The sequence below is a fragment of the Trichosurus vulpecula genome, chromosome 7, assembly GCF_011100635.1.
Source record: "Trichosurus vulpecula isolate mTriVul1 chromosome 7, mTriVul1.pri, whole genome shotgun sequence".
In the NCBI taxonomy this organism is placed as follows: domain Eukaryota; kingdom Metazoa; phylum Chordata; class Mammalia; order Diprotodontia; family Phalangeridae; genus Trichosurus; species Trichosurus vulpecula.
The window spans coordinates 225,968,428-225,991,874 of NC_050579.1; the positions used below are offsets into that span (position 1 = coordinate 225,968,428).

General features: G+C 37.5%; 1 protein-coding gene across 7 annotated transcripts in view; it reads right to left on the reverse strand.

The window, feature by feature from the left end:
- Positions 1–23,447, reverse strand: part of LOC118856549 (muscular LMNA interacting protein) — a 386,664-nt gene that overhangs the window by 1,408 nt on the left and 361,809 nt on the right. For all 7 annotated transcript variants that reach the window (XM_036766910.1, XM_036766912.1, XM_036766909.1 and 4 more), the window contains one exon: positions 11,695–11,748. In XM_036766910.1, coding sequence (XP_036622805.1) covers positions 11,695–11,748 — 54 coding nt within the window. The remainder of the gene's footprint in view (positions 1–11,694; positions 11,749–23,447) is intronic.

The following is a 23,447-nucleotide window of genomic DNA, read 5'->3' on the forward strand; positions in this document are numbered from 1 at the left end:
ACTTTTAACATCTAGTCTAAGGTCTCTTCTACCTCTAAATGTAAGCTCTATGATTTATAATCCCATGATCGATTATATGATAATTACGATTAATTTAGATTATTCACAGCATTAAAGTAAGTGAAAGACAGTGTGATTTAACTGGATCACTAGTCAGAGGACCTTAGTTTCAATCCTGGCCCTGCCATTTACTGCGTCTGTGACCTTGGGTAAGTCACATAAACCTACCTGGGCTTCAGTTTCCTCATCTTTAAAATGAGGTTGAATTAGACGATTCTTAAGTTCCCTTTCAGTTCAGAAAGTCTTAGATTCTGTGAACTACTCAAAATTATAGAAGATTAAAGCAATTATAAAAATTTTAGAGCTAGGAGGTAATTTAGAGAAGATTTTAGATTTGTACATCAGCAAAGGCAAGCCCAAAGTTGTAGAGATATTTTTTTCCCTTCTGTACCAAGTGATCTATTTGTGGTTTTTTTTTTGTTTTTATTTTTATTTCTTTTAGGGCAGAAACTTCTTTGTGACAAAGTAACAAGTTCCCCGTTTCTGGACATGTTTTGGCTACTCTAATTACTTGGTAATAGGTTCTAGAGGTCAGAAAAGACCTTAGAGCTTATCTAGTCCGGCCTTCTCATTTTACAAAGACCCAAACCCCAAAAGGTTAAAGTGACTTTTATTAGGTCACACAGTAAATAGCAGTGGTGTGAGATTTGGACCTACAATAGGCTGGAAATTGCATAACCACTAAGGACCCTTCCAATGTCAACATTCTGAGTCTAAAGGAACAAGATAATTCTATGCTGGCAACTTTAGCACTGAATTATGCTGCGTTTGATACCACTGGCATTCAAAGTAGGAGATGGAAGCACAAGGAGGCAGCTAATTTTAAACATCGTACTATGCCTGCCAGCTTAGCCAGAGCCATAGCTTTTTACTTTACTCTACATGGCCTGTGGAAAAATGCCTACAAGTTGTCATTTGTCTACAGGGAGATAGAGAAGTACATCGCATTGCCATATTTTCTGTCCGTTGCCCACAGAAGGGAATTAGAGCCAGTATCTGCATTGCCACGAGAAAAACAAGATTGTTCGTAAAAAGAAACATCTTATTCTAGAAATAAGAAGTAGGTTATCTAAGAAGTTATAATTTATATGAGAAAGCCAAATTCTAAGACTAGATTAGTCATAGTTAACTCTGGATAATGAGTATTTAATATTGTAAAACATTAAACCAGCTTTTATACCAAGAAATTTTCAAAGAATATAGCATGTAAAGTTACTATCCAATGTCAATTAATGTTTATGAATCTATTTACCACCTGGCCATTAAATAATTATTTCAATATTTCAAATATAGATAGATAAATTAGGTAGATAGATAGATATGAATATGCATATACATGTAAAACAAAACAATTGCCAGGCTTTCAAAGAATGCATCCCAAAATAGTCCTATGGGTTATGCACTCAGATTCTCTCCTGGATTCTTATAATGAATAAATTGTATTTCTGAATAGTAATACTTCCACATAAAGACTACATTTTAATTTTTCTTCATATACCCATCAAATTTTAAGGTTGAAAGGGTCCTTGAAATCCATCTAGTCCAGTGGTTCTCAATTTCAATCCCTCAGAGCACAGTATTTTCCAGGAAGACACTCACAGCACACAAGGTTCACATAGAATTTGATGCCAAAAAAGAGTTACTAGGCAGCCAGGCTTCTAGACCCATTACATAGCCTTAGCATTTCTCTTCTCCCATTCTAATCCCCTCAACCCCTTCTTTCTTTTATTCTCCATGGCTTGCAGTGAATGAAACTACTTTGTGCTTCCTCAACTAGAATTGCTGTTGTGACTCCCCCATTGCCAGCTAGGAAGACTAAGAAGCACACCACAGCTGGGGGTGGGAGCTAGGGCATGTGAATATCTCATAGTGATGAAAGGAGTGGCATGACATACTTATAAAGTCTGCAATACACATTTTGAGAACCACTGATCCAGTCATCAAATCACAGGATTCAAAACTAAAAAAGGGAAATGATTCATTTAGAAGAACCCTTGTTCAATAAAGATTTATTGAATCGAATTCATATTACTTAGGTAGCAAACAACAGACCAGCTTCTCAAACAAGTCCAGCATTTATGCCACTTGACAAAGGTGTACCCCGGTCTCTTATTTCACAGAAACGATGAAGTGACATCCAAACTTGCAGAGTGAGTCAGTGGCAGACTCAATATTAGAGTCCAGATCTTGAGTCTTGTAACTCAAAGGCCAGCACTCTTCCATAGGCTTTATTTACATTATCCATTTGTGTTCTGTACTGTCATTTCATGGTTCAAAAATCAAAGTGAGGAACCTTCTACCAGTGCACATCTTTTATAGTCCTAAAGAGCAGTGAGGGGTACTGAGAGGTAGTAAAGTGACTAGTGTTATGCAGTGAGTATGTATCAGAGGGAGGATTTGAACCAATGTCTTTCTAACTATGAAGTGATCTCTCTAAGCAATAGTGCTTCTTGGTTCTTTAAATATTTTGTACTGGGTGGAGTGCCTGTTAGTGCAGGCTGCCATGTAAAGATGGCTAAGTCTAAGAACTATGCCACCCATAACCAATCACAAAAGTGGCACGGAAATGGCAACAAGAAACCTAGGTAACAGAGATATGTGTCTCTGAAAGGGGTTGACCCCAAGTTTCTAAGAAACATGCAGTTTGCCAAGAAACACAAGAAGAAGGGACTGAAGAAGATGCAGGCCAACAACGCCAAAGCCATCAAGGCCCGAGCAGAGGCCATCAAGGCCCTGAGCACCAAGGCCTGCAAGGCCAATCTCCTCAGGCCCAAGATCCCCAAGGCCAGTGCCCAGCATGCTGGCCACAAGATGGTGTCAAATATCCAGGCCCCAGGATTAATAAGCCTGACTCTAAGGTTGCCAGAACCATTGACCCCAAGGCTTCCAAGTCCACTGACCCCAAGGCTGCCAAGTCCACTGACCCCAAGGCTTCCGAGCCCACTGACCCTAAGGCTTCCAAGCCCACTGACCCCCAAGGCTTCCAAGTCCACTGACCCCAAGGCTGCCAAGTCTGCTGCCAACGTCAGTAAGTCTGATCCCAAGACTACCAAATCTGGCCCCAAGACCACCATATCTGACGCTAAGGCCACCAAGTCTGACTCCAAGGTCACCAAGTCTGATTCCAAGGCCTACTGACTACTAAGCCTACTGACCCCAAACCTGATGAATCCAAACCCAAAGATGCTGGGGCTAAAGATGCTGGTCCCAGGCCTTCAAAATAGATGCTTCAGGACAGAAGGACTTGTTTAAACCCTAAACTACCATTTTTCCCAGCCAGGGTATGATTATTCACTATTTCGTATAAATAAAGGAAATGCTGAGTCATAAAAAAGTAAATAAATGAATAAATATTTCGTACTTAAGTTTTTGTACAGAACATAGAGAATGGAAATATAGTATATCTTAAGTCATTATCTCCAACATGAGGGGGCTAGATCCCAGAGGGCACTGTGGTGTGACTTGACCCCAATCAGTAGATAAGCCATCAACGAGAGGGTGGGAAAATGGATTGCATCCCTCACTCCCAATGATAACCATGGAGCTTCTCTCTATTAAAATCATGCCAACCCTTCTCCCATCACAACCCAACACTCCCCTATTCTACCCCACCCCTAATTTATGAAAGCTCTCAAACTTCCTTTTCAGAAATAAGCATCGGCCCCTGAGGGGCTGACCCTGATTTGTCACCCAGAAGGAATAGTTATCTAGGCACTACTGGGAAAATCTACAACCTCTCTTATCCTAGCATACCCATCCAGAAAAAACAATACTGATAGGGTACATTATCACCATTTCATAAATTTGAAGACCTCTGCTCTAGGGCATATAGCCTTGAGTCAGGAGTTAAAGACTTGTAAACTCCGAATGATGTAAGCTCCAGAAGGTTACCTAACCCTGGCTTTTGGCTTCATTTGTTTCTTTCCAAAACAAACAAACTGAAACAGGATTGGAAATATTGCTCCCACAGCAGTTGCAAGGCTAATAGTCCTACTCCAAGTACTAATTAGGGAGGCAATGCTCTATGATTCCTGAACTCTGCTCAGCTTGGCAATGATCTGCTTAAAAAAAAAACTGGTATCACATTTAAAAAGAAAGAACAAAATGATGGTTTCTCGGGTAGAAGCCCAACAACAGACACAGGTGTAAGATGCGATTCTTTTCGCTGGTCTGCAATTTGTGATCTGCATTCCCATAAGCCAATCCCTAGGAAAGCTAAAACGACATCCTGGTCAATAGTCCTAGAAGCTTAGAACAAAAGTAATGTTGTTTTAGTTCATGTCTGCCTTTATGTTGTTTGAATTAAACTGGGAATAGGAAAGAGATTAAACAGGTAAGAGTTAAGTGCCAGCTGGACACCAAAGAAGGCAAGACTTCACAACAGGTGAAGAAACTTGAGGCAAATAGGGGTTAAGTGACTTGCCCAGGGTCACACAAGTAGTAAGCGTCTGAGGCTGGACTTGAACTCTGGTCTTCCTCATTGACTCCAGGAAGCACACTGTCCACTGTGCCACCCAGAATAACTCCATGCTACTACTGAAAAGATGTTATTGGGAACAAGTTGGGAGTTTCTTTGTTAATTCCTATAAACAAGTGCAGTAGATTAGTGGCATCAAACTCAAATAGAAATAGGGCCTCTAAGTCATACATAAACATCCCTATGGGTTATATACTGACTTAGAAAACCACACATTAACAATTTTCTATGTTCAATTGAAGTTTTATTTATTTTGTTAAACATTTCCCAATTGCATTTTAATCCAGTTCTCCCCACTTGGGAGTGTTATGGTCAGCTGGAATCATATTGGAGGGGGAAAAGAAAACCAACATTAATGCTCATGTATTTAAACCCAAAGAGGTATATATCATGACACAGAAGATAGAGAGCAGGCCTTGGAGTCGAAGACACCTGGGTTCAAATCCCACCTTTGGCATATACTGGCTGCATTATTTTGGGCAAATCATTTAAACTCTACGTGTCCCCAGACAGTACTCTAAGAACCTAAGTTTCAAAGCAAGTGCTAACATACATGGTAGAAGGCATTCCCTTGGCAGAGAGTTGAAGGGGAATTGTCTTTATGTATTAATGAATTCATAGGTTCAGATGGCAACTTCCCTCCACCATCCACCCACCCAACTAAACAAGGAGTTGATGGTAGGTACTCTGCCAAAATGCAACTCAAATTAACTTGAGATAAACTATAACTTCAATTTTGGGGGCTTGGTTTTTTTGGTTTTGTTTTGTTTTTTTTGCTGGGAGTGGCAAACCTGGGAAACTGCTCTATGAGAAATAAGAAGCCTGGCAACTTGGAGCTTCCTTGTCTAATAAATTGTTCTTCCTAAGTGGGTGCCAACTTCAGTTGTTTCTACGACAATAAAAGAATGTAAGTGCCATCAGCAACTGTGTCAAAATTTAAACAACCTTAAGAAAAATCCTAGATGCCCCATCTGAGTTATAGCCCTGAGACTTAATGTTGATAAAACTTGGAAACAGAAGTCTCTGCCCTGGAACTATTCATCATATGTTCAGAGGTCAATGTCGATCATAGTAACAGTAGTCAAACACCTCTGTAAGAGGAAGTATGTGGTCTTAACACTATAGCATTACAAATAGGATGCCCTGCAGAGAAAGCCATGCAAGGAGAATTGCAATATGCAGAGGGGTGGGTGTGATGGAACCTGCTCTAACTGTCTCTGCCTTGAGACTGGATTGTTAAATCTTTAGAGTGGGCATTTACACCTCAGAAATCAGCAAATGCTATACATCAGGGTTTGATTTATTGTTTAGCTGATTGTCCAGACTTATTAAAGTGAAGGAGAAAATCTTAATAATGTATATTTAACTTAAAAGTGGATTGTGAGTACATTCACCCCCCCAGCTGGTTTACCAGAACATTGCTGCTTAGAAGGCTCTTACCATATGAGGAATATCCTTGAGCTCTTTTCGTTTTAGTAGCAATGACCATAACCAAAGAACAAAGTTTTCCCTTATTTAGCCAAAAGGCAGCCCTGTCACGGAGTAAGAGAGCAACGCCTGAAGCCACCTGATTGGAGTGACTAGAAACTTCAGTCGGTGCCGAAGCACCGAAGTCATCAAAGAGAGTCTCATGGGGACAACAGAGAGCAATGAAGTTTTGTTACTGTTGTTCAATGGTTTAGTCAGGTCTGTCTCTTTGTGATCACATTTGGAGTTTTCTTGGCAAAGATACTGGAGTGGTTTGATACTGGAATGGTTTGTCATTTCCTTCTCCAGTTAATTTTACAGATGAGGAAATTGAAGCAAAAAAGGTTGAGTGCCTTGCTCAGGGTCACACAAGTAGTCGGTGCCTGAGGTCAAATTTGAACTCAGGCCCTCCCAATTCCACTGACAGCACTGGACCCACTATGCCACCAGTTGCCCTAAATAGAATGTTTTCAGGTATGATTTTGAATTATGTTTTGCTATTATTGTTCTTTAGTCATTTCAGTTGTGTCCGAATCTTCATGACCCCATTTAGGATTGTTTTTGTTTGTTTGTTTGTTTGTTTTTGGCAAAGATACTGGAATAGCTTGCAATTTCCTTTTCCAGCTCATTTTACAGATGACAAATTGAGGCGAACAGGGCTAAATGACTTGCCCGGGGTCACACAGCCAGTGTCTGAGCCAGATTTGAACTCAGATGAGTCTTCCTGATTCCAATCCTGGCACTCTATCCACTGCACCTCCCTGAGCAAGAAAGGACAGCCTGCAGAGATATCTTATAGAGCCACAAGATACTCTAGAGAGAAAAGAATCCTCATGTTTAGAGGTGTTAAGGCCTAGGAATTTCATATAAATCTTTGGGAAAGGGTTGCTTATCAGAGGCCTCTCTTTTGTTATCTGAGAGTACTGTATTAGATTTTTGGGTTGTTTCTCCAGTTCTTGCAATAAAACTTACTTCTCATAATCTTCTTTCTCATTGAGAACTGTGCTAACAAGAGGAACTGGTTGCAGTGGATTTTATAGAACAAGTTAGTGACAGTTTTCCCATATTTTGTGAGTGGGAAAACATGAATCAAATAATGTGAGACAATCTACCAAATGGTACCCTGGCTTTCCCTGGGGCTACAGACTCTGATATAAGTGTTATGCCTATAAAATGTGAGGAGGGAAAATCAGATGATTTCTAATATCCTTTCCAGATCTAGTTTCTACCAGTCTATGACATAGGTCAAGTCACTTACTTTTCTTCCTTTAGCTATATTTCCCCACCTAGCAATCACATACAGTGGAATGGCAAACTCATCTTACAAGATTAGAAATCCATAACTGAGTTCTAAAACACAAAACAAAATAACATAATAAAATCTTGCCTGATCTCATTAACTACTCAACTACAGTGTCTTCATTGTTGAACTTATTTTAGCAGTCTTGAAGATTTTCTAAATCCAAGACAAAAGGAGATTCTAAAAATAAAACTGATGTTGGAGAAAATGGATAGTGCCATAGGGAACCCAAAAAGCAACATGGCGTGGTACACAGCCCAGCCTCAAAATCAGGGAGATTTTAAGTATTACCTCTGAAACACATTGGCTATGTGATGTTGTACGAGTAATTTCAACACTCATGCCCCCAAACAGCTCTCTAAGATTATGACTTGCGAAGGAAGTGCATTGGTGAAAGGACTTTCCTCACTCTGAGTTCCCTACACTAATAAAACATGGAACTGAACCAAAATGAAAAGAAGAGGGGCTGGGAGAGGATGGAGAAGGAATAAATAGTCCAGAGTTGCCAGAGGTAAAAAACCTTTCCATTACACAAATACAACTCTGACCTAACGAGTGAATCTAGATTATGAAACACATTATTATAGGGCTTTTTGTATCCCACCTGACCATGCCGAGCAGTAAATATTACTGTAGAGCTTATAGACACACAATAAAAGGCAGAAATAGCTCCAAGAATTGTTGAATCCTCCAATAGAAATGATAAATAATGCCAGAAATAGCTAACATTGTGGGGACTCCAATAATATCCCTGAGTTTCTCTACTTAAAAATCATCCAGTCCCAAGGTCTTAATTAGATTAGACTAATGGCTGACCTTCAGAGAGATGAATATAAATAGAGGGAATATCTTAAACCTGGGATGGGATTCATGTTAGTAAAAAAAATCATTACTTTTTGGCCAAGACCACAGATGGGCCAAATAATTATGTCATTGTCATGCCAAATCATGGGCGATATGACCAAATAGCTTACAATATTAATGGTCAACTATTAGACAATATGCTGTACCAAATTCTGAAAGGGTCTGTGATATCATCAGCGTAAGGAACTTTTAATATGGGAACTCCTTCCATTAAAATAGATTTTTGGTCATCTATGACAGTAGCTAAGTCCCTACCGAGTTTCCTAAAATGTACAGAGGTTAAATGACTTTCCCAGGGTAACATAACTAATAAGTATAAGATGCAGGATTTGAGCCTAGATATTCCTGACTCCAAGTCATTCTATACACTATGCCATGGTCCTCTACGTAGTAGCCAATGAAGTACTAAATAATAACATCGTTTTAGACTCATGTTATTTTTTTATACGGAGTATTTTTGCCCACATTCCTTTTGCTGGACACCAATGGAACCCATGTGTGGAAAACAAATCTAATTGCTAAAAGCCTTTTATCATAATCCTGAATGTGCCCCCTGATTTCTACATGCAACTAGCTCTCTAATATTAATTCAATACTCTAAAATCAATGTTGTACCTTAACCAAAGCTGACTGGAGTGTGTTTCCTTTGTCTTCATTAATTGAATAGCTGCAACTGCAGAGGAGAATATTTTTATTGTTCTGCAGTGCTTCTTTGGTAATATTTTCTGTTTGTTTCTAAGAGTAGCAGATCTGATTGACTTTCTCAGCTTGAGGAATGAAGGAGCTAGACTTGTATGATAAATAGAATCATTACATTCAGCCAGAGTCAACTCTATTTTAAATGAATCCTTTTTTGAAAACAGGGAAGAGAAACTTGAGGAATTAGAAAATGAGAAGTTGTATCACCCTGCAATTGACTCATGTGTAATCACAACATCAGACAAATGGAGGTGGGCTCTTGATTTGATTTTTCTCTCACTTTTTTTTCCACATCTAAATTGGGCATCCAGAAAAGACAATCTGATGGTAGGCCAGACAGATGGCTATCTTTTAAAAATGCAAGGGAAGATCATACAAGAGGCCAAATCATACATAAAGCCAAATTAAGGTAGTATATTATTTTCTGTTTGTAATGGGCTTGTTAGAGGAAAAGCTTGTGCATCAATCATTCTAGCCCTAAAAATGGAATTTCATTATAAGACAGATGTTTTACCTTTACTGAGGTTTGATGTGTAAATAAATAACAAAGAAGGGGGCTTAGGGAGAAAGTAAGTGTAAATATTACAATCTGGTTAAATACCACCAAGAGTTATGCAAGCCTATTACAGGGCTCACAACTTTGTTGAAGTAATGAGAAATCAAATATAATACACTGAGAACATTCTACATTCATCTAACTCACTGTTCAGTTATCTTTTGCCTTTCCAATTATACTTCCTTGTCTGTCATACATTTTAAAGGTCAAAATATAGTTTGGTTTGTGGTAGTCTTCATTTTTCCCAGACCAGGAGTTATCCTGGTGTTTGCTTTTCTGGTCTCCCCACGTCCCCAGCTTTAAGTCCTTCTATGCGACCCTGTGTTTCTGTGATGGAACAGGACAAATTTCTTTCATACCCATTTTAGCAGCCCAACCGCACTTATATCTAGAAAACCCTCAAGTGCCCACTGGTCTTACTAATTGGCTGCCCTTAACATCATTCAGATAATCCTGGCATTTAATTAGCCTTTACTTTGCTTCCACTGTACATCTGAGTTCATGGTTGCATAACAAGATGTAGATTTCTAAAGGACCTCTGAGTTCATCTAGTCTACCTCCCATTTTACAGATGAAGAAGCTGAGTCATGGAAAGCTTAAGTGACTCTCAGAATCACAGAAATAGTAAGAGGCAGAGCTGAAACTCAGGCCCAAGTCCTCTGACTTCAAATCTAATGCTATTCCCCTTGTACCACAATCATGCGTGGGTCCTGAGCGAGGCGGGTTTGGATGAGATTTGTTAGCTTAAAACAAGCAGGGAGAAATAAGAATATCACTAAGATAGTTTGGTTTGAGAAGGACTAAGAAGGAGCCACAAATGAGCAAGTAAGAATAAAAAGACAGGTCCCTTGAGGTTTTGTAGGTCAGTCCCATTCATAATTTCCTTGCTCTCCCCTTCTACCCCAAAATTCTGTTTTGTTTGTGCGTAAATAAGTATAGATGATCATACACAGGGGCATGCTTGCACGCCCATAAACAAATGTGTAAACACACACACACACTTCTATGGAGAGAACAACTCGAAAATATTCTTTTTATTGGGAACCTTTTTTTTTTCTCCCTGTGGGAGCTCTTTATCGCCCCTACTGACCATGAGTAGTCTAGCCAGCACATATTTAAAAAGGTAGCCCAACTCAGCCATTTGGCAGTAAAATGGAGAGAGCATTATCTCTGGAATTGGGGATCTGAATTTAATCCTTGCTCCAGCATTGAATTCAGAGCTGGAAGGGACCTTTGAGAACATTGAATCCAACTACCTCATTTTGCAGTTAAATAAGACACTGAGATGTTAAACGACTTGCCCAGGATCACATGGCCTCTAAGTGTCTCAGGTGGAACTTCAGCTGAAGTTTCCTTTGTAACTTCAGGCCCAGAGTCCTATACACTGCACAATACTGCCTCTCCTGCTCTCTTGAGTGTCTTTGGGTAAGTTATTGGGCTTCCCTGGTCTTCTAGTTTCCTCATCTGTTAAAAAAGGGAGGTACACTAAATTACCTCTTGAAGTCCTTTACACATCTAGGTGTAAGATCCTATAATACTTTCATGTTATTAAATAAACAATGAAAAAATTGTTTCTTTATAACCTTAGAGTTTTCTTTCTGGCTCTGCTTTGCATTTGCTGCCCAGCCTGGTTTCAACTCACAGAAAAGAAAAAAAAAAGATGCCCCTCCCCAGAATAAGTTTATCAGTTCTACACTCACTACCATGCACTTAACTGAAGCCTTGACTGACTCCACCTCTCTCAGAGTCCCCTCCCCTCTGATTGGAAGACTGGAGAGTGGAGTACCAACCTCCTCCCAATGCCTTCCTGTATAGAGCGAAGAAATTGGACTCTCAGATCATTCTACCTTTCATCTGCTGTCCTGCCTGGCTTCAAATCCAAGAACAAGATGCCCCTGTGCCAGGTTCCTCTTGGTGCCTCCCTATCCAGCCACCAGCCCTGAGCCTTCCACTCCCTGCAACTGTTTTCTGCCTTCTTTTGTGTATTGTTTCTCCTTTTAAATTATAAGCCCATTGAAGTCAGAGACTATCTTTCTTTTTATTAATTGTACCGCCAGTGCTTACCACAATACCTGGCATGTTATGGTTGCTCAATAAATGTTTATTGGATTGGATTGATATTCGCAATCAAAAGACCTTTTAGAGATGTAGCTCGAGAAGCTGGGCACAATCATGCCTTATTAAGTGATAGTGGTAGTTCATTTCTATAAGCTTATATCAAAATGAATCACATCTCCAGTTCTACTTGAAATATATCTTACACATACATACCTCTTTAAAACCAAGGGCTTCATTCTCAGGAATAGTTACTATTGGATGACTTGGCTTCACAGCAGAAATGGTCAGGATGTTGCAAAATATAGAAAGAAAAAATATTTCAATGAAACATTAGTAAACAGTTAAAGCTTGAGAAATGTTTTCATTATTCACAATATATTTCATCAAATGTCTCTATTAGTTTTGAATTGATATCCCCAAATGAGGGGGCAATTTAACATGAAAAACTACATCTACGATAATAATTTCTCTAAAGGCAAGGACTTTTAATTATCTCTGTAATAAGTCATTTTTAGATTAGATTGAATTAGGTTTCATATATGCCTTAGTATGGTTCTTTTCACATAGTATATCCTCAGAAAAATATTTTTGAAAGTCAAAATGAATGAATAAGTTTTTTGTCACAATAAACTGTCAAAATTCACAGAATTCATATAAGGAATAGCAATAAAGGAAATGCCATGTTTCATCCCACTCACATGATGTAATTGCTAAACAATTAGTAAAGTGAAAGGAAATAGAGAAAAATCATGATCCCAACAGATATTTCATTCCACAGAAATTAAATATTTTCCATGAGATAAACCAAAAGCAATGCATTATCAGCCAAAATAATGAGATTCAAGTGCAGTGACTATAAACATTCAATTCTTTCTGTATTTTCTTTTTGAGGACAAGTTTAATCTATTAAGAGGCTTATCAAAAAATGATTATTTTTGAGGGGGAGGGAGCATCCATGAACCAGAAAACCATACAAACCAACCTTCAGTCCTGTTGTTTGCAACCTTTTTGCTTCAGTAATAAAATTAATGGAAAAAGGGGAAAAAAAGGTACTAAGCAACACACAGTTCTTTTACTATCTACAAGTGTTTTATCCAGTTGTCAATCCTCAATATGGTATATTTGTTATCCAAAAGTTGACATACTATAGGTCCACATGTGCATTGGACCCTCTTGCTACAAATTAATCTAGAATACTTAAATTGAAATTCCGTAGTAGGATGTCTTATGACTTTTCCTCAGAGAAATTTTTTTAAAAAAGAGTTAATTTCCTCTTACATAGCCTGCAAGAAACATTATTTTGTAGAGTGATAAGGTGTCTTGAAATACCCATAATAACCATAAGGAAACAGACCACTGGGGGAAAAAATCCATAAGGGGTCAATGGCAACACTATCCTACTAGTCACTCAGGTTTGACCACTCAGCACTTTTGACTGGTATTTATCTTTTTTAGCTCCTCATATCGTATTCAATCTTATCTCAAATTTTATCTATTCTATCCCCATGATATCTCTGCCTTATATCTTCTTCTCTTCAGGTACACTGCTTCCATGCTTCTTTAGCCACTCATCATATTTTACCTGAACAATCATAATAGTTTTTTTCTCCTTGATTTATCTGTATTTTACAATTAACGAAAATCATTTTCTCTTCCTCCCAACCCCTACTGAGAATTAAAGGAAAAAAACAAAGACTTTGTAATAAATATACATAGTCAAGGAAAGCAAATTCCTGCATTGGCCATTTCCAAAAATTAGGCCTCATTCTGTACACTACCATTTGTCCTTTGGAATTATGGTAGGTAGTTCAATACAATAGTGATAGAGTTTTTATGTCTTTCAAAGTTGTTTCTCTTTACAATGTGGCTACCATTATATAAATCATTCTCCTCTATCTACTCATTTCACTCTTCATCAGTTCACACAAATCTTCCCAGATTTCTCTGAAACCAGCTCTTCATTTTTTTGCAGCTCAGCAGTATTCTATTACATTCATATGCCATAATTTGTTCAGCAAACTCCCAATTGATGAGTCCCCCCCCATTTTCAATTCTTTGCTTCCACGAAAAAGAGTTTATGTGTGTGTGTATGTGTGTGTATGTATATATGTAATTTGAATATATGTATGTATATATACACCATTTATTAATTTTTGTGTGTAGTTATAAATTATTTTCCATAATGGCTACCTCCATCGATACAGCTCCATCAATTGTGTATTAGCATGCATAGCCCCTCCAATATTTGAAATTGTCCTCTTTTGTCAAATTTGTCAATCTTATAGGTGCAAGGTAGAACCTCCAAGTTACTTTAATTTGCATATCCCTAATTATTAGTGATTTGAGCATTTGTTCATATACTATTCATAACTTAGACCTCTTCCTAAGAAAAACTGCCTATTCATATCCTTTGACCATTTATTAATTAAGGAGTGGTTCCTATTCTTATAAATTTGAATCATTTCCTTATATGTCTTGGAAATAAGAACCTTTTCAGAAGAATTCACTGCAAATATTTTCTGTAATTACTTGGATTGATTTTATTTCTGTAGAAATCTTTCAACTTTTTATAATAAAATATTGTCTATCTTATCTTATGTGATCTTCTCTATGCTTTGTGTGATCATGAACTCTTCGCTTATCCACAGATCCACAAAATAATTTCTTCCTTGCCCTTCTAATTTGTTTACAATGTCATCATTTATCCCTGATCCATTTGGAGCTTATCTTGGTATATATGGTATGAGATGGCAGTCTGTACCTAATTTCTGCCGCACTGATTCCTGGTTTTCCCAGAAGTTTTTGTCAAATAGTAAATTCTTTCCTAGTAGCTGGTGTCTTTGGCTTTGTCAGACACTAGGCTACTACGTTCATTACGTTCTATATGTTCTCTTCCATTGAGCAGTTTTTCTGTTTCTTAACCAGTACCAAGTCATTTCAACAACTACTGCTTTCAAGCCCTATTTTAATAAATGCTGCTGCTCAGGCTCCTTCCTTTTAACTTTTTTATGTTAATTCCCCTGATATTCTTGAGCTATTGTTCTTCCAGATGAATTTTGTTGTTATTTTTTCTAGCTCTGCAAAGTAGTCCTTTGGTATTTTGATTGGTATGGCACAGAATAGGCAAATAAATAATGTATATAGTATGTTCCTTTTTATTACATTGTCAATGTCTACTCATAAGAAATTCATATTTCTCCAATTATTTAAGTCACAATAGTCTCTTAATTGGTCTTCCTGCTTCCAGTCTCTGAGCTCTCTAATCCATTCTTTTCACAACTGCCAAAATAATTTTACTTAAGTATTCATCTGACCTTTTTATTTCCCTATTAAAAACCCTTCAGTGGATCTTCATCATCTCTAGGATAAAATATAGTCTTCTTAGTCTTACACTTAAACTCCTTCACAATCAAACTCTAGCTACCTCTGTTAACCACCATTTTTTTTTATTTTACTGCCCTTCACTTGATGCTGAAGATCAACATTAAAAGAGGTATAGAATGGGTGGATATAGCCTCAGCTAAGGTTTTTTTTATGGTGCCATAAAAGGCATACTGTAAAGAAACAAATAGAAGAGTTTGCACAAAATAAGCACTTAATATTTTTTACCCATCAATCCATCCATCTACCTACTCATTCATATAGCCTATGTTCTAACCTAGTGTACTACTAGTTATTCCCTAAACTTGATGTGACATCTCATGCTCCCATGCAACTACTAAGGCAATCATTTATACTCAGGGTATACAATCAATTTTCCTAATCTATTTTTATTAAGAATTATTATTTTCCTTCAATATTCTGATCAGGAGTCAAGTGCTTTGTATAGCTATTACTGTTTCCCTTACTTGAAAATGTCTTCTCTAAATATGCCTAAAGCATTTTAACTTGACTGTCTCCTTAACCACCCTCACAATCAAACTTTACCTATGTTTATTTTTACCTATGTTTATATCTCATGTGCTCCATTAATAGAATGTAATTTCCTCAAGGATAAAAATTGTCATTTTTACCTTTGTATCTAGCATACAATAGGTGCTTTACAAATACCTGTATGTGATTATAGATTAAATTGGAAGGAGTAAAACAAATAGAAATTAAATAGAACAGAACTAGTATTTCTATATTCCATTGAGTATAGTAGAATCACATTTGTACTCCAATTTCCTCCAATTTAATGGGCTATATGAGAAATTAGTGGCAGTTAGAAAAACAGTAATATCTGTTACACTTTCCCAAAAGTTCAGAAGAATAACTGGACTTGAACAAATATATACAAAATAAATTTGAGGAGGGAATACAATTTTTTCCCAATGTGTGGGACAGGTGTTTATTTCTTACACATAAAAAAATGTTTTACATGAAATACAAGCTCACATTAAAAAAAAAAAACTTAAACAAGTGATAGTAATAACTTCTGTAATAGTTTCCCAGGAAAGTCATTCCTACATGGAAAGATGATGTGTATAATTCATGAGACCTCAGTATTAGGGTAACTGAAGGGAATATATACATACATACATATATGTATATATATATATATACATATATACATGTACATATATGTAGACAGAGGACACAGGGTGAGTTGAATGTGAAGGGATGATATATAAAAAAATAAAATCAAATTAAGGGATGAGAGAGGAATATATTGAGAGAGGGAGAAAGGGAGAGATAGAAGGGGGTAAATTATCTCACATAAAAGTGGCAAGAAAAAGCAGTTCTGTAGGAAGGGAATAGGGGGCAGGAGAGGGGAATGAGTGAATCTTGCTCTCATCAGATTTGACCTGAGCAGGGAATAACATACACATTCAATTGGGTATCTTACCCCACAGGAAAGAAGGAGGAAGGAGATAAAAAAGGGGAGATGATAGAAGGGAGGGCAGATAGGGGGAGGAGGTAATCAAAAGCAAACACTTTTGAAAAGGAACAGAGTCATGGGAGAAAATTGGATAAAGGGGGATAGGATAGGAAGGTGCAAAATATAGTTAGTCTTTCACAACATGAGTATTGTGGAAGGGTTTTACATAATGATACACATGTGGCCTATGTTGAATTGCTTGCCTTCTTAGGGAGGGTGGATGGGGAGGGAAGAGGGGAGAGAATTTGAAACTCAAAGTTTTAAAAACAGACATTCAAAAACAACAAAAAAAAAGTTTTTGCAAGCAACTAGGAAATAAGACATACAGGCAATGGGGGAAAAACATCTATCTTACCCTACAAGAAAGCAAAGGAAAAGGGGATGGGGGGGAGTGGGGTGACATAAGGCAGGGCTGATTAGGAAAAAGGGCAATCAGAATATATGCCATCTTGGAGTGGAGGGAGGGTAGAAACGGGGAGAAAATTTGTAATTCAAACTCTTGTGAAAATTAAGGCTGAAAATTAAAAATAGTAAATAAATAAATAATGATTTAGGGAAAAAAATAGTTTCCCAGGAAGTTTGTAATTATGCCTTATTTAAACTTTGTGAGACTGCTGAGTGGGCATTTTTTTACATTTTTTTTACATTTCATTTCTGATCTCCAGTGTCCTAATTTTGTAGAAGTTTTCTGACAAACAAGCCAGGACTTGGGTTCATCCTTATGTTGCTGGTCATTTGTTCCAAGAGTACTAAGGTAGTTGCCAAGAACTTTTGTCCTTGTTTCCAATGAGCTCCATCCAAAGGACTCAAGATCTCAAAACCATTTGAAATCACAAGATTGCCTCCAAGCCTTTAGCTAAGTGCTTGGGACTGATGCTTGTTCACTTTTGTAAGTTTCTCTTGACTTTTGTGTTTTTGTTTAAAGAATTCCTTCTCCACTCTGGTCCTCTTTTTATCAGAAATGTTTGAAAGTCCTCTATTTCATTAAAAGTTCATTTTCCCCACATATGATTATACTCAGCTTTACAAGGTAAACCTCCTTGGTGGTAAACCTACATTTTTTGGTCTTTTAGAATATTATATTTTTAGATCCTCTCTCATTTTTAATGGAAGCCGGCAAGTCACATTTCATTCTGAATGTAATTCTTTGCTATGTAAACTATCCATTTCTGGGAATTTGCAAGGTTTTTTCTTTGATTTGGGTGATTTGGATTTTGGCTTTGACATTCTTGAGGCTTTTCCTTCTTGGGATTTCTTTCAAGAGATCATCAGGAGGCAGAACAAAGATGGCAGAGAAAAGGCAGCTACTTGCCTGATTACTCCCCCCACCCCAAGCCCTCAGAAACCCTTTAAGTAATGTCATAAAACAATTCCTAGTGTAGCTGAACCCACAAAATGATGGGCTGAAATAATTTTCTAGCCAAAGGCAACTTAGAAGATTGGCAAGAAAGGTCTGTCACACCTGAGTAAGAGAGGAGCACAGTACAGCATAGGCCATGCTAGCACAGACTGGGCCCCAGCAAACCAGGAGTAGACCTTGGGAGCCACTGAGTCAGCAGTGGCGGGAGCTGTTTCTGGAGCTCTCAGCCCACATATGGTAAGGGTATAAACAACTGATCAGAAGGAAATTACAGGGACCTCTTTTGTTTTGCCAATACTTGGATTGAGGTCACAGTCATAGGTAGCATTCTTAGGGGGCAGTCCTAGAGCAAGGAGGAGCTCTAGCACACCAGAGCTTATGGCCACAGTGCAGCAGGGTACTCTTGTCACAGTTCCAGGGTAGAAAGGAGTGCTTGTAGTCACTCACAGACCAGCGCATAGGCCAGGAGAGTAGTAAAAACACCTTTCCATCTTGGAAGAACTGAAAACTTATAGGTCCCTAGAAATATCTCTGAAAACAGCTGCATAAAACCCATGAAGGTTGTGATGTGTGCCAACCATCCAGAAAGCATAGCCTTACTTTAACAAAGAGTTAAAAGTCAAGATGTAGGCTGGAAAATGAGTAAACAGCAGAAAAAAATTAGACATTAAAATGTTACTATGGTGACAAGGAAGATGAAAACACACACTCAGAAGAAGATAATAAAGTCAAAACGCTTACATCCAAAGCCTCCAAGAAAAATATGAATTGGTCTCAGACCATGGAAGAGCTCACAAAAGATTTTAAAAATCAAGTAAGAGAAGTAGAGGAAAAATTAGGAAGAGAAATGAGAGAGATGCAAGAAAATCATGAGAAAACAAGTCAACAGCTTCGTAAAGGAAACACAAAAAATAATGAAGAAAATAATACCTTAGGAGTTTTCATTAAGTCTCTTGAAAGCCTTTGCTCTTTCTCTTCCCCTTGTGCCATCCTAGGTAATAATTTAAAATGGTGAGGTACTCTCTTGATCCAGAGAACCCCACAAAATCACACAAGTCAAGGGTGCAAATCTCCGGGTCCACTTAAAGAACAATTGTGAAACAATCCAAAATATCAAGGTCATGCATATCTACCAAGTACTGAAAGATGTTACATTAAAGAAACAGTGTGTTCCCTTCCATTGATATAATGGTGGAGTTGGCAGGTGTGCTCAGACTAAGCAATGGGGTTGAACACACTTGCTGCATATGCTTAAAAATGCAGAGAGTAATGCAGAACCGAAGGGTTTGGATGTGGATTCTCTTGTCATTGAGTATATTCAGATCAACAAGGCTCCCAAAATATGATGACATACTTACCAGGGCTCATGGTTGAATCAACCCATAAATGAGTTCTCCTTGCCATATTGAGATGATACTTACTGAAAAGGAACAAATTGTTCCTAAACCAGAAGAGGACGTTTCTTAAAATAAAAAGATATCCCAGAAGAAACAGATGCTTATGGCATGGGAGTAAATATAACATTAGATTGCAAATAAAAGTGAAATAAAAACATTATTGCAGTAAAAAAATAATAGCACCTTAAAAAACAGACTAGGCCAAATGGTAAAAGAGGTACAAAAAACCAATGTGGAAAAGAAAGCCTTAAAAAGCAGAATTGGCCAAATGGAAAAGAAGGCACAAAAAGGCACTGAAGAAAAAAAAAAACTTGAAAAGTAGAATTGGCCAAATGGAAAAGGAAGTACAAAAGTTCACTGAAGAAAATGATTCCTTAAAAATTAAAATTAAGCAAAGGGAAGTTAATGACTTTATGAGAAATTTTAAAAAATAAAACTAAACCAAAAAAATGAAAAGAATAGAAGACAATGCATGAAATACCTCCTTGGAAAAACAACTCACTTGGAAAATAGATCCAAGAGAGATTGTTTTAAAATTATTGGGCTATCTGAAAGCCATGATCAAAAAAAAAGAGCCTAGAAAACATCTTTCAAAAAATTATCAAGAAAAATTGCCCTAATATTCTAGAACCAGAGGGTAAAATAGAAACTTAAAGAATCCACCAATCACCTCCTCAAAGAGATCCCCAAAATTAAAACTCCTAGGAATATTATAATCAAATTCCAGAGTTACCACATCAAGGAGAAAATATTGCAAGTAGCCAGAAAGAAACAATTCAAGTATGGTGGAGTCGCAATGAGGATAATACAAGATTTATCAGCTTCTACCTTAAAGGATCATAGGGCTTGGGATGTGATATTCCAGAGGGCAAAGGAACTAGGATTACAACCAAGAATCATGTACTCCACAAAATTAAGTATACTCTTTCTGGGAGAAAATGGACATTCAATGAAATAAAGGACTTTACAGCATTCTTGATGAAAAGACCAGAATTGAATAGAAAATTTAGCTTTCAAATACAAGACTCAAGAAAAGTATAAAAAGGTAAACAGGAAAGGGAAATTATAAGAGCCTTAATAAGGTTAAGTTGTTTACATTCCAATAAGGGAAGATGATACTTGTAAATCATAAGAACTTTCTCATTATTAGGGCATTTACAAGGAGTATATATAGATAGAGGGCACAGGTGTAAGTTGAATACAAAGAGACAATATCTCAAAAAATTCACTGGGAGTAAAAGAAAAGAAGAGGTAGAATGAGGTAAATTACCTGACATAAAATAGGCAAGAAAAAGCTTTTACAGTGGTGAAGAAGTGGGGGAAAGTGAGGGAGACTGGGTGAACCTTATTTTCATTAGAATCAGCTCAAAGAGGGAATAATAAACACATTTAATTGGGTATAGAAATCTGTCTATCCCTACAGGAAAGTAGGAAGAGAAGTGGATAAAAGAAGGGAGAAAGAAGGGAAGGTTGATTGGGAGAGGTAGTAGTCAAAAGCAAAACAGCTTTGAGGATGAAGAAGGTGAAAGGAAGGAGAGAATAGAATAAACAAGGGGGGATAGGGTGGAAGGAAATACAGTTAGCAATAGTAACTGGGAAGAAAATTTTGAAGCAAGTTTCTTAGGTAAAGGCTTCATTTCTCAAACATATAGAGAACTGAGTCAAATTTATAAAAATAAGAGCGATTCCCCAATTGATAACTGATCAAAAGATATGTACAGTTTTCAGATGAAGAAATTAAAGATATCTATAGCCATATGAAAAAATACTCTAACTATTGATTGGATAAATGCAAATTAAAACAATTCTTTGGTACTACCTCATGCCTATTAGATTGACTAATAGGACAGAAAAAGAAAATGACCAATGTAGGAGGGGATGTGAAAAAATGAGGCATTAATGCACTTTTGGTGGAGTTGTGAACTGATTCATCCATTTTGTAGAGCAATTTGGAACTATACCCAAAGGGCTATAAAACCCGCATACCCTGTGACCTAGCAGTACTGCTATTAGTGAATGTATCCAAAAAGATATTAAATAAAAGAAAGAGGGCCTATGTGTACACAAATATTTATACCAAACTTTTTCCAGTGTCAAAGAATTAGAAATTGAGGGGTTGCCCATCAATTGTAGAGTGGTTGAAGCAATTGCGGTATGTGATTTTGATGTAATACTATTGTGCTATAAGAAATGATGAGCAGGACGCTGGAAGGATCTACTAAGCTGATAGAAAGAAGTGAAATGTACTGCATACACTATATACAAAGTAATGACTAACCTATTCCCAGCAGCACAATGATCCAAGACATCCCTGAAGGACTTATGATGAAAAATGCTATCCATCTCCAAAGAAAGAACTGATGACACATACTTATAAATTTTTTTCATTTGTCTTGAGGTGTTTTTTTTGTCTATGTTTTCTTTCACAACATGACTAATATGGTTATGTTTTACATGACTACAAATGTATAACCTATATGAAATTGTTTGCCTTCTAAATAAGGGGAGTGGGAGTGGAACAAAGAAGAGAATTTGAAACTCCAAGTTTTAAAAATGAATGTTAAAAATTGTTTTTAGGACAGACTTCTGGGAACCAAGATGGTGGGGTGAGTAAGAACTTGCCATAACTCTCCCACTCACCTCCAAGCAATCATAAAATAGTGCCCCCAAACAAATCCTGGGACAGCAGAACCAGCAAAAAGAGGTGGGGGAAAAACAATCTTTGAGCCCAAGAAACTTGGAAGATTGGCAAGAAAAGTCTCACTAGGGTGAAAGGAGAGTTTTGTCCAGGAAAGGAAGCATCCAAGGAAGTCAGCAGCAAGCCTCACCTCAGCAAATCAGTGGGAGAGTCTGAGCCCTAAAGTGGTGGAGCAGGAAAACACCCACACCAGGCATCCCCACGTGCCTCAGCATGGCCAGGTGAATAGGCAGACCCCAGCTCTTCCTTAAGCTTCCTTAAGCATAGCCTTGGGCAAAGAGGCAATCAAGCTGTGCATACTCTTTGATCCAGCAAGACCACGACTAGGTCTGTATCCCAAACAGATCATAAAAAAGTATGTGGACATGTATAAAAACATTTATAGCAGCCCTTTTTGTGGTGGCAAAATATTGTAATTTGATGGGATGCCCATCAATTGGGGAATAGCTAAACAAGATGTGGTATATGAATGTAATGGAATACTATTGTGCAATAAGAAATGATGAACAGGTAGATTTCAGAAAAACTGGATGAACTATGAATGCAGATTAAAGCATATTTTTTCACTTTATTCTTTTTCATGTATTTTTCCCTTTTGATCTGTTACTTCTTTCACAACTATGACTAATATGAAAATATGTTCTACATGATAGTACATGTATAACCTATATCAAATTGCCTACCATTTTCAGAAGACTGGAAGGGAGGAAAGGAGGGGAAAAAAATTTGGAACTCAAAGTCTTGGAAAAATGAACGCCAAAAATTGTTTTCATGTGTGATTGGGAAAAGAATAAAATACTATTTTAAGTTTTTTACACGTAATTGAAGAAAAATAAAATACAAAATAAATTTTAATAAAGAGAAATCATCAGTAGATTCCTTCTATTTTTACTTTGCCCTTTGGTTTTAGTACATCTAGGCAGTATTCATTTATGATTTCTTGAAATTGAAAGTCTAACCTTTTTTTTTTTTATCATGGCTTTCAGGGAATCCAATGATTCTTAAAAATATATCCTTGATCTGTTTTCCAGGTTAGTTACCAAATACCTTACATTTTATTCTCTTCTTTTAAATTTCATTTGGTTGAAAAGTTCTTATTGTCTCATGAAATCATCAATTTCTCTTTGGCCTAGTCTGGTTTTCAGGGACATTTGTCATACAATTACTTGCTCCTTCTTTGTGGGATCTCTAAATCTGTAATAGCTGTGGATGTCGATGTTTTCTTTGTTTTACCTAACTCTCCAGTTTTGTTTCCTGAACTGGGGTGTTGTATTAGGGCCAGACTCCTCTCCCCACTGTGCTTCTGGTGAAGGGTAGGGTTTTCATCTTTGAGTGGTGTTGTCGTGAGTCCCCTAGCTTCCTATAATGACTTTAACTTTCTAGGCTTAGGTGCTCCCTGGATCTTTGCGGTTCAGAGTGCTCCATCTTCAGCAACTTTTATGACATTTCATACCAGAGACCTCAGAGTTCATGGCCCTGGGGTGTCTCAGTCTGGATATGGCTGCATTGAACTGGATTTATCTACTGCTGCTCCCTGGAGCTTTCAAGTTTCCCACCCTGGGGCTTTCTCAGGTTGCTCTTTGCTCTTATGGCCCCCACATTGTTGTTTAGTCATTTCAGTCATGTATGACTCTTTATGACCCCTTTTGG